General features: G+C 38.3%; 1 protein-coding gene across 3 annotated transcripts in view; it reads right to left on the reverse strand.

Annotated features, from left to right (window-relative positions):
• Positions 1-12,671, reverse strand: part of LOC108042295 (protein cappuccino) — a 36,587-nt gene that overhangs the window by 9,555 nt on the left and 14,361 nt on the right. Inside the window, exons 3-5 of one of the 3 annotated variants that reach the window (XM_017120501.2) lie at positions 10,245-10,586; positions 7,526-8,110; positions 4,337-4,816 (exon numbers count right to left, since the gene is read on the reverse strand). In XM_017120501.2, the coding sequence (XP_016975990.2) occupies positions 4,337-4,816; positions 7,526-8,110; positions 10,245-10,586 (1,407 nt within the window). Of the gene's footprint in view, positions 1-4,336; positions 4,817-7,525; positions 8,351-10,244; positions 10,587-12,671 lie in introns of all 3 variants that reach the window. The other 2 variants (XM_044460249.1, XM_017120503.2) reach the window with 2 other exon arrangements.

The raw sequence follows: 12,671 nt of genomic DNA on the forward strand, positions 1-12,671 counted from the left end.
TGACGCAAATCAATAGAAACTGAATCGCCCCTTTCGATTTGATTACGTTCGTGTGGAATAAATTATTTTAAATAAAGAATACCTTCTTTTAATATCCCGAAGTAACTTTTCCCGATATTTTCCGTTCACACACCCATCGTGATACGACCCACAAGATCATTAGCACCCACCACATGCAAAGTTGATGCCGAGGATTGCCATTTTGACATCGATGATGGCCACGCATTTGGGGGCGGACCGGAAGGAAGCGGCAGCTTAGCTGGTCATCGGTGGCCTCATCAGCAGGCGGTATCTTTGTATCTTTGCATCGTCCGCTTTTGTTGTTTGTTGTTTCTGCTCCAAATGTCGTTGTTTCCTATTGTTGTTGCGCTTGGCCTTTATTGCTGGCGCCATCGCGGCGTTGTGGCAAACGGGCTCTGATGAAAACTGCGCCACCGACGAAGCACAACAAATTTGCATAACTGCTTGCCAGGCGAATGCAACAACCATACACAGAAAACAATACTTTGAAAATGGATTTTTTATACTTTAAGCTGAAGTTTATGATGTATTGGCAGTAGACGGTAAATAAAGGTAAAATTAATTAACAAAACATTTTTATGTTTGAAAGTGGTGATTATTTAACATAAATCAGTTAGTGTTTTTTTGTCAAAAACAGGTCAAATAAAAATCATCAAAAATCAAACGTTTTTTTTTGCAGTGCGTGTTGGGTAGTGGTGGGAGGTAAGTGCGGCTTAGAAGTAGTGGTGCGGTGGGTGGCAGCGGTTTTTGGCGCCTCACGCATGCATGCGTTGCATTCATCAACGGCAGATTGCCGTTCGCTCTCTTCATTCCGACAAACAAAACGGATGAGAACGGAACGATGGCAGAAAACCACAAAGCAGAACTCGAAATGAAGAAATGGGGGACAGATGCAGCGAAGAAATGGTTTGAAAGCGACCCCAAAATACCCATGCAGAAACCCTAAAAACTCCACTTTAAAATATATCAGTTTGTTCAAGACTTCAGACTATTCTTCAGACTATTCTTCAATAATTTATAAATAAAACTTATGAAAAAGTTTGAAACAGTTGCCTAAAATGTAAGACTGTATTATAGCGACAACGAAAAGCTAATTGTGATTTAAACTTAATGTACACATTTCTTAAGTTTCTTTATTTTGTTGTTATTTCGACAACAATATGCCAGCGATTACAAGGTATTAAAAGCAGAGGAAGTGAGCTTTATAGCCAGCTGCTTTCCCTTACCCAAAACAATGTTTCATTACGCTTTGGCCGAAAACATTGTCGTCTATACTTGGCGGCAGTCAGTCCTCCTTGAAGCTGGCCTCCGCCATCCAAATGGTGCTCTCATCCCGGCCAGAATCACTTCATCCGAGCGAAGCTGGCGAACGTGATGTTGTCGGGCATATAAATCAGATTTTTGCTCCGAAAAGCGCTGCCGGACGTTGCCTGATGAAAAGTCGCGACAAACAGCTTCTGCCGTTGTCCCCTGTCCATCCCGAATTTTCCCAGTCCCATCGCATCTTGCTGGAAAGCCACGAAGAATTGATGGCCACTTCAGAGACAATGACGTCGTGAAAGCGTGAGATACACAGGGGAAAAATATTGGCTAGAGGAGCAATTTTAATATAAAATGGCTTTGCAGAAAAGTGACCTAAAAGCTGCACTTCCAAGCTCATAACTTTTCTTACAGACATCCGATTTTAAGGTGGCATTCTTTAAAATGATTGTGGTCATATCCCCTAAAAATCTGTATACTCATCTTGTTTTCTAATTTTGGGTCGAGTTTTCGTCATTTTTACAATGTAACCCCTTTCCAAATTTTCGAAAAATAGCTTTACAGAAAAGTGACCTAAAACCTGCATTTCCAAGCTCATAACTTTTCTCAAAGACATCCGATTTTAAGGTGGCATACTTCAAAATGATTCTGGTTAAATCCCCAAAAAATCTGTATACTCATCTTGGTTTTTAATTTTGGGTCGATCTTTCGTCATTTTTACAGTGTAGTCCAAATTTTTAAAAAATGGCCTTGCAGAAAAGTGACCTTATAGCTGCACTTCCAAGCCCATAACTTTTGTTACAGATATCCGATTTCAAAATGGCATACTTTAAAATGATTGTGGCTTAATCCCCTAAAAATCTGTGTACTCATTTTGTTTTGTAATTTTGGGTCGATATTTCGTCATTTTTACAATGTAACCCCTTTCCAAATTTTCGAAAAATGGTTTTACAGAAAAGTGACCTGAAACCTGCATTTCTAGCCCCATAAATTTTGTTGCAGGCATCCGATTTCAAAGTGGCATACCTCTAAATGGTTGTGCTTTAATTCTCTAAAAATCTGTGTTCTCATTTCGATTTTTATTTTTGGGTCGATTTTTTGCCATTTTTATGATGAAATTTTCGAAAAATGGCCTTGCAGAAAAGTGCTCAAAAATTGCAGTTTTAAGCCCATAACTTTTCTTACAGACATCCGAATTGAAAGTGGCATACTTCAACTTTTTGATAATTTTTGATTTCTTGAACTTTTGCTTGTTTGTTTTTTCAGTGCAGTAAATTGCGTGTCCAGCTAAGCCCCCACTCAACCCCCAGTCGCTTTTTCCCCAAAATACCCCCCTCCCCATGCTGGAGCCTCTCTTCTTCTTCGCTTGTTTGCCCAGCGAGGCGTTAAAATGTTTGTTTGCATTAATTTGCAGCAGACGACAACGGGCGATGATGATGACGATGATGCTGGCGGAGGATCAGGATCCCCGGGTGCTGAAAAGCGGGAAGGCTGACAACGATGAGCTTACCAATTAGCGCTTTTGGACCCACCCCCCAACGCCCATCGCCCACCGATGGGTGTGGCATGTGTCAAAAACTGCGCCTCCCAAATGCCCGCGATGCGTTTGAAGAGCAAGTTTTCCGCCTCTTCAACTTCGCCAATTTTTGGGTGAGAGGACGATTTTTGGAAATAGTTTCGCCTGAGTGCCGGAAATTTGCAGACGGAATTTTCAAACGCACAACAATGTGTGCAAAAGGTATTAAGATATACAGTGGATTTTCGATATAAGAAACTTTTGGAAAAGTTATGTATGAGAAAAAATAAAATTCTTTAAAAATGTAAGATTCTCACAAAAAATTTGTTATTAGAAATGCAAACGCAGGCAAACTTAAATTAAATTATTTATTGCTTGCTATTCAGTTTATTTTTCTGAGTTAAGCCAAACTAGATTATGAAGAAAACATTATATACTGCGTATTAAAATGTAGTTTTAAGAAAAATCATAATCTGTTCTGTACGTCAGTTTCCTAACTGAAAATTCCTGAGATTTTTCATTCTTGGGAGACGAATTTAAAGTCTTTTCCCGAAAGTATGCCACACATTTTTGAGCTGTGGGGCGATGGAACTAGAACATAGAATATAGAAATATATGCGTGTGCACTTCAAACACTTGCGAAAATGTTAACCTGGCAAGTTTTGCCCTCTCCTCTATATTTACATACAAAATTTCCCAATTATGCAATCATTCAACTTGATTTGGCTTGCTTTTCTTGACTGATTTCGAGCAGGGAAATTGCAGGTGGGGGAAAAGGAAAAGTGTGCTGGAGCTGAAGCAGGCAAATTAATTGTTAACTTTAAGCAAACAACAAACGCAATCAAACGTGGAGCAGCAGCTCGAAATAAAAATGAAAGGTAAGGAAACCGGAAAGGGGAAATAAAATTAAATGTTTCCCGAGAAACGACACAAAAGGCAAACAGTAAATGCGCAGAAATCGCGGAGGTAACCTTTATATTTCTCCCGCCGAAATCCCTTTCCCTGAGCTTTTTTCTTCTCAATATTCCTGCCTTTGGCATCGCTTCACTGAAGTCGCAGATTGAAGCATAAAGTGCAGCTCTAGAAGCGAAGTTAATACTCTAAAAGATTTCCAACGAACGAAATGAAGAGAAATGCCAACTAAAAAGATGGCATTACAAAATCGGGCAAGAGGTCTTGCGTTTTGACTTGTGGGGAATTGACAGTTCATTAATGGTTATTACTGACATAGGGCTTAAATAAGCATTGTATAAAATAACTTTCAGTGTAGGGACTTCATAAGAAAGGTTAACAAAAATCATTTAAATAGTTTCTTATCCGATTTCCCTAATACACACCGCCCAACTTTAAAGTATTTAAGCAAGAGTAAATTGATTAATTTTCTTTATATTTTAATATAGATTTTCCAAAGTATTTAAAATAAATAAATTTTTATTTGCAATCTATCTTAAATAGTTTTCAATTTAGGGTGTTTTTTTCTTCATACACACCCGCTACACTTTAGAGTATTTAAGCACGAATATTTTTGGGCAAACTTACCTTCGAACTTTTCATATGCAGCGAAGCTTAACTTTTCCGGTACATAAGATGAGCCGCGTCGCGAACCAGCTCCCCCAGCCACGCCCCCTGCCACGCCCCCGGCGGATTCGGGTGGCAAGGTTGCCGCCAGTAGCAAAGAAGAGGAGCTCGGAGTGGCCAAGAGGGTTGTCTCATCGCCAGGTCCCAAATTCGGGGGATTGGAGCTATTATTGCCCGCCGAAGACTTCTCGACCGTGAAGCTGGCGACCTTCTTCAGCACATTGCTCGACAAAAGGGGCGTGGTGGGCGTGCCGAAACCGGGGGGCGGCGGTGGGAGTGGCAGCGGTGCCGTGTCATCCTCAACATTTTCAGTTGCTGCAGAATTCGTTTGAGACTGCACAGGTGTTTGAGATGATTTAAACGAAATTATAACAGTTGATTGCGTTTCCAGCGAGGAGGTCGTAGCTCCTGCCCCCGAATGTCCTGAAAGTCCTGAAGCTCCTGCAAACGAACGAATGAATGACGAGGCAATGGCATTAGCTGGATAAATTTGTATAGAAATTCCCGCCTTCGGTGCTTAAATAAGTGAAAAATTGAAGATAAATGTATTCCTGGCATCGCATAAGTCACTTCCCATAATTACTGGTTAAATTGTAGAATATTCAGCAAACATTTGCCAATCATTTATCATATCTGCTGGTGGTGCGGGAAAACCGCGGGAAATTATGAATAGCCTTGTATTAAAAAGGAGTTCAATGCACACGGAATGTTTTTTTTTTTTTAATTAAAACAAAAATCCATTTTGAAAAAAACCGTTTATTAGGAGCAACATTAAGCAAATATTTTAATTATATACATTAACTATATCCAAATTTATGGCTGGCAGGGAGCAAAAACATTCTTTAAAAAATTGTATACATTTTCTGGTGCATTGAATGATTTTTTCGTCTTTAATATTGATCTTTAAATAAGTTCTGGTTTCTGGCTTTAATAATCCCTCACCTCTGAGATCCCCTAAGCAAAATCATGTCAATTTTTAAATGATTTACATTCATTAAATCGAAATTCATGTTCGACGGGCCCATAAAAACATGCGCCTGCCGCCGCAAAAAGTAAACATATAATTTCTCTAGTGCATTAAATCTTCCCCTGGATCCTTGATTTCGGGTAGCAAATTTTATGGTCCCTCCACTCCGATTGAGTAGACCCCGTGGAGCGCTTATCGCAGCCCATCATCATTGACTGTGTACCCAAGTGGCTTGCACCGCCTCCCCGTTTTCCCTGCTCTTCGATTTGGCGGATAACTCCCGCGTGCATCATTCTATATTACATGATTTAATTAAAATTTAAACTTTCGCTTTTTTTTGTTTCGTATTTTTGCTGCTTCCCTGCGGAGCCACAATGGGGAATCAACAAAGTCAGGAAAAAGGAAACTGAAGCTGAGCCTGAAGCGCCAGTTTCCGGCCAACATTTTGTAAACAATGAAGACGTGTTTGCAATTTTTAAGTTTTTACAAATGTTTTTTATCCTGTTGGGTAGTATTTTTTCTGAAGTACATGGCGATATACCCCCAGCCAGAGGCCCGGAAAAAAGCAGCGAACCATGTTCGCTTTTGTTTATTTTTTGTTTATCGAGCTGAGCGAGTTGGGCGAACGCAATTAGGTGAATTTCGGGGCAGGGGATGCTGGCAGATTCCTGGCAATTATATATTTAAAATATCATGTGGGGGCAGAGGAAAACGAGTCCTTGCATAAATGTGCCAATAATTACTTTCGGGTCCCTGCTTGTTTTTGTTCATTCTTTTTTTTAACCATTTTTCTCGCGTTATTTTTTGTGTTTTAAAGCGCCGCTGATCGGATCAGTTTGGAAAACAAAGAGGTTTGGTTGGGCGAAAGGGGCAAATGGGAAGGCTGTTGCTACATGAGTTAATTAAAAAACTTTGCATTAAGGTCCAAGGGCAACACCCTTTTCTTGTGGGTTTGTATAGCGTTTTTTTTAAGGTAATTAAAAGGAACAAATATATATTTTAAGTAATTACCAAGTATTGTGGATGGGGGTTGCATTGTATACGGCCTAAGAATAGAGTCGTAATTAAATATTTAAACTTTAACTTTATAGTTTCTACGTAAGTTTTAATTTAAATTGTCTTAAAAAAACTATTGTAATGTGTTACGAATCACTAGAGTAACTAATGGGTTCTCAAGATGTATTAGGGCAATGAATTTTTAAGTTTATATTTTTGGCTGTCACCTTTTAAGAGGAAGACAGACACTTGAATTTTGAAAGAGTGAAACAACACTCAATCTACAGTTTGACAAGCACTTCTGGGCGACCCGTGTTTACCTTTGAAATTGGCGCAATCCTCACAAAAAAAGGGACAAGCTTTTAGACATGTCTCTTTCTTCGTTTTTTTTTTGAAGGACCTGAAGGACCACTCTATAGAGCACACATATGGTTACAAGTGGGACACAGCAAACAGGACAACAAAATTGGTAGATTGACATCTTTGAAGAGTTAAGGCGTTTTTTATTTAATATATCGCACAGGTTTTCTAAACCAATAATTAAAATATCTACAGCCTTCTAAAAAAAAGCATTTCCGGTTAATTAAATTAATATTATTTTGGTTCATTAATCAGTAATTACTTTATGCAAACTCTGTGTGCTAATTTAATTCCCGATTTTACTAAACGATTAAATGTATCGGAAATATTAAAATTGCTTTAAACATTTTGCATATTTTATGAATGGTTCAAAATGACCTCTTTTGTTGAAAATGCTTTTTTATGCCTGAATAGGTGCTTGCTTCAAATTAAATTAATTTATGACCTCGGGCAAAACACTCACACTAAATAAGAAGCTTTAATAATGGGTCAATAAAAAGCAATTAGTTTGACTTATTATCTACGCATCATCACGATTTTTATCTGCAATTTAAATTTTAAATAATTGTTTTTATTTGTTTTTACTGAATATAATGCGAAAAATTGTATTGCAGTATTTATTGTTCTATAAATATGAACATTGATATTAGGCCATGCTATTGTTTAATAAATTGAAAGTTTAGAAATATAATATTAAATATTTGTTGAAAAGGAATGAATATAATCATTTTTTTCATTATTATTTTAAGATTTTCTTTTTAGATTACTACTCTTATATTTTCTTAATAATATTTTAGATAGATATTTAAAATATGTTATATTCTCACCCGTTTCGTGTGGAGTTGATGCTGTAACTGCAGGTGGTGTTTGACTGACTGCGGCTGTAAATCGGGATGAAAGATTCTGTAGCTCGACCTTTTTAGCCTTGGAAACGTTGAAGAGTTCCCCGTTCGCCAGTGGCGAATCCACTCGAGGTCCAGATCCTGCTGGGCCGCCCTCCATGTTTCCCGGGGTCAAAGGTGATCCCGTCCCACTGCCCAAAACCTGGGCCAGCTTCTTGCCCAACTGCAAGGCCATGAGTTCTTCGTCCGGCGAACTCTCCGCCGGGCTATTGGGTGCTACCAAGAGATCGGTGTTGAGCAATATGGCCTGATCCGCCTCCTCGACTTCCTGAAGGTCATTGGCTATGCTGAGGTAGGTGACTTGAGTTAAGCTCAGGCAGGCCAATTTATCTGCTCGGCAGCGTTTCTGTAGCTCAAGGACCGCTCTTGCGGTGCTCGGCGACAAGGTGTCCACCGAAGTCACACTTATTTCGCTCAGTGGACGATCGCGTTTCGATTTCGCAGTGTGTTGAAGATCAGTTTTTGTTGCATTTAAGAAGTGCTTGGGTATGATCAGTTCGTCCACGGGATCTGTGAATAGGGAATCATTGCTTGAACAACTTGTGCACAAAGATTTCCGATCGTAGGGATATTGGCGATTGTTTTGATGGGTATGATGATGGCGATGAATATGATGATGTTGCCTCTGTCGCTGCTGCAATTCCTGATTTCGATGCTGAGTTAGGGTATCATTGGAGGCATAGCAGCAATCATCGCTGCTGCAATTGTGATATTCTAGCGAATCGGTGTAATCCAAACTGACCACGTCGTCTTTATTTTCGGACAGCAGATCAAAGTGTTAAGAATGTTAAGAAGAAAGAGAAATAGACAGACAATCGAGATAGAGAAGTACAAGATTGTAATGATCTAAAAAAAACTATGTAACGTAACCAGAGTTAAGATTCAGAAATTAAATGTGTGCATTTTTAAAAAAGGGAATAATATAATAAAAATAAATACTACATAGAACGATTATGTGTGAAGAAAAAGTATTTGGCAGTCTCAGATTTTCTGAAATGTTATTTAAGCTTGCCGGGCCGAAAATTAGGCAATCCGGAATATGGATCATTAAATGGATCATAAATTTTCAATAAGAATTCTAGGGTTTATTCAATTTAAAAAAAATTCAAATTATCTGTTCGATTTACCCGGGATATTTTCACCAAAGTGGCCAACTATTGCGATGAGCTCGCTGTTCAAACATTTCGAATTTAATACAACAGAATGCCAACTGCGGCTCCAAAATGATTTATATGCCATTAACCACGACTGCGATGGCTCATTCACAAAAATGCGACATGTGTAAGAAATAATAATTAAACAAAAGTAAATAAAAACAAGGCGCCACTGAAACTGGAAAGAGCGTCTACAAAATGAGAGGCTAAAAAGAGAGGCATATCTCAGAGAGACGAAAAACTGGAAAGCCGCAAAATTATGAAAATCTATGTGGAAAATGGTCAAATGGAAGGAAAAGCATGGAAAAAAGGTGTGTGTCTGCTGCGGGCCAAATGAAAATGAAAATGGGAAAGGTTCGAGAAAATCCCCCAAAAGGTAAACAAAGAAAATCGTACAAAACAGAACCCGAAAACTGGTTTTGGTTATGGAGAAAAGAGATGGGGGTTACAGAAAAATAAGCGTTGGCGTCAGTTGCCTTCTCTCTTTCAAAAAATAAATTGTTTAATTTGTTGTCCATGGGCAATTAAGGCAAATTGAAAGCAAAACAAAAGCCGAACTGGAAAGATGAACCCCGATAACAAAGGAAAAGGTACTCCCCCTTCCCAGTTTAAAAAAAAAGAAGAAAAAGAACACCAAATAAACACCTGTAGATTGCTAATATTGTCATTTGTAAGTCACTTTTCCTCGAGCACAGTCACTTTTCACACTTTTCCACACCGTATTTGCATTTGCCCTTCTGTACTTTGTTTATTTTTGGTTATATCTATTTTTCTCGAGGGTCTTTCGATTTCAACATGGAACGATCTGCGCGGAAGCGAGTTCACGGCGTTACTAACAACCAACTGGTTTGCTTTGCGAAGGGGGGAATGGAATTAAGACCCACTGGAAAGTCAAAAGCCGCACAACAAAGCGAATGAGAAACGGGGAGAACTGGAGGGACAGAGAGAGTGAGTGTGTGGGGAGAGAGCGTAAATCGGAGAACCGCCAGAGAAATATATATGGCATATTATGCATATGTATATATATTTTGTTGACGGTCTTAAGCTCGAGTTACATGAAACGAAAGCAGAGCAGAAACGTGAAAAAGATCATAGGAGATATGATCGACAGTAAAGCTACCTAAATAATAATGACTAAAAAAATGTTTGGTTTAAGCAGAAATGTGAAGGAGATTATACCTATGAAAACTGATTAATTGATATAATTAAATATTTTATTGCAACAAATTTTACAATATTATATTTATTACTTTGAGGATTACAGAGATAATTAGCTAAAAAACTAAAATTATCTACAGTTATTATGATCATTTATTATTATTATTATTATGTAAAATAGTTTATAAACATATTATAGTAAGCCTTTCATACTCTTGTAGACAAACCGCTCCACAAGTTCAGCATACCCAATATATTGAAAGTACTCATTAGCAAGACAGCGACTTCGGAGGCAAAACTCGAAAAAGGGATTTTACCAACGTTGAGCTTACCCGCAACCACTGTAGTTGTTGCTGTTGCTTGAGTTGTTTCTGCAAAAAGCTGCTCAATGAACGCACAGTGGTCATCATTGGAGACTTTTTCTGCCCGATTTTTTCTGGGTTGGGGTTTCGGTGGAGGTTGTGGTGCTATTCTTCTTTTTCGAGGTTGCTTGGTCGTTGGGGGAGTTTCGTAAACTTGTTGTTCCTCTTTCGATAAAATACCCAATGATTCATCTTCGTCTTCAATTTTTTTGTGTTGAATCGAAAGTTGGCAAAGTTGGCTTAAGCTGCAGCGATCCACATTTTCAGTTTGTAGTTGCAGTTGTTTTTTCAATCTCGGTGGTTTCGCAGGCGCTTTACAAATAAGGAATTCATTTTGCATACTTTTGGGCTGCAGCAATTTTCAATTCTTGTATTGTTATATTTGATACCATATAGTTTTTCATTGCAAAGCCTTTTTCAAAAAAAGAATTTCACTTTCTACTATTCTGTTTTTTGGCTGGATGAAAAAAGTTGCTGAGAGGCAAGCAGAATGTTAGGTTTTTAAGATATCGAAGCATTCTTTATCTTCCCTTAGGTTCATGGCTTTTGTGGACACTGATTTTAATGCATTTTTTTGAATTTTGTATAGTTTTCGAGAAAATGTACAAAAAACTGACAATTCCGATAAATGCTACTAGGAATAAATTGCTTAAATTAAGGTATATACAAAAAATTAGATAAGGCGGAAACTTTGGAGTATTAAATAAATTTTTAAATACATAATTTGTATTAATGTTACAAAAATGCCATTAAGTACTTATGTACTGTAATCATTGTTTTCAGTTTAGTAATCCTTTTTACATTCGACCTTCAGTTATGGTATATTTCATTAAGTGCTCCCAAAAGTACGCAAAACCAATTTTGGATTTGATTGTTTAGTATTTGAAATGGTCAATTATTGCAATACTATAAACAAGTTGTAAACAACATTAAGCAGTTGTTAAAACTACACACATAGACGGGCAAAAAGGATGCTAGATGAGTGAGTTTTCAACTTTACATGGAACTGTACAAGCAAAACTATTAAAACTAATTGCCATAAATATTAGCGGCCAGCCACGTGCCATGCCAAAAAACTTTTCCACCGTAATGTGCCCATAGATGTGTGGGTATTATTGTGTCGGTGTTAGTGGGTATCCGTGGGTGTGGGTGCTTAATTGAGCACGTTGCTTTAACTCCGCCAAAGGCTGCAGTTCCCCCAACAAAAAAGTCCTAAGCCAAAACTCAACGAACGAGGAAAAATCCAGCCATTTCCCCTAAAATTCCCCCGGTTTTTCATGGTTCCCCATCTGCTCTAGGGTATTTGGTTTCGTTTGCAGAGTTTGCGGATGTGTTTGCTTTTCAGGGATAGGGGAAAATCGGGAGCCAGAGCCATGATTTTTGGCAGTTCATCAAATTATGCTCAACAGTAGTATTTATATCACAAACAAATTATTTTACTATAAATATGCAGGGACTTAATTAAATTGAAAATCAGTTACCAAGGTCTAAAAATTAAAAATGGTTTTTAATAAACAAAATTTATTAGAACCACTGCGGACTCTAATTTTACTATACTTTATTTCACAAAATTTTGATGGTAATTATTAAGATTATAATTCTCTTCCTTCAAATGCTGTCGCTTGTCATAAGCGTAATATATTTAATCATGCTATCAGTTTCTACGGTACTCATTGCAGTCGATCAAGATTGAATGATGGATCTTTATTCCTTGAGCCTGATGCGATTTGTAGGGAGTTTCCCGCCCCATTCCGCACCTCCTTCCGGCGCTCCTTTCTTGGCCCCATGAATTATGAATTTATGCATTGAAAAAGGCCCCAAAACAGCTGGGTGCGTACGAGTGAATGAAAGGGAAAATCGCGCTGGGGGGTTTCGGGGGCTACGGCTATATCATCTCTCTGGGCTAAAAGGGAATTTTTGATATGGAAAGCTCCCTGTACCCCTCATCCCCCCTCCGGTTTCCCTCGACGCGGCACGTTTAGGATTTTTCGTTGATTTGATTTTAGGCTTTGCCCCGCTGCAATGCCAAAAAGCTTCTTGCATTCGATGGCGGGAGGAGGTGTTTTCAGTGGGGCAGTGGGTATGATGGAGCATCTCTTTTCGCTTCTGAATTGCTTTTTGATATGCGCCTCAGCCTTGAACGCGTTTTTCGCATCTTTGTAAAAGCCCGCGTAAAAATAGAAGCCCAGAATAGAGAACTTGCTAAAAAACCGATGGAAAACGTTTGCCTAGCTATCTTGCCTTAAATTTGACTATATTTTATAATCAAAGAGTGTTTAAGGTACCATAAATATTCAATAAGGCTTGGGTAAACAATTTGGTAATTAAGTTTAGTCTTGTTAATCAAAAAGATTAAAAATCATATATCAGGTTTCTTTTGAAAAAGATTGGCAAAAA

This window comes from Drosophila rhopaloa, unplaced genomic scaffold (assembly GCF_018152115.1).
Source record: "Drosophila rhopaloa isolate 14029-0021.01 unplaced genomic scaffold, ASM1815211v1 contig_2, whole genome shotgun sequence".
In the NCBI taxonomy this organism is placed as follows: domain Eukaryota; kingdom Metazoa; phylum Arthropoda; class Insecta; order Diptera; family Drosophilidae; genus Drosophila; species Drosophila rhopaloa.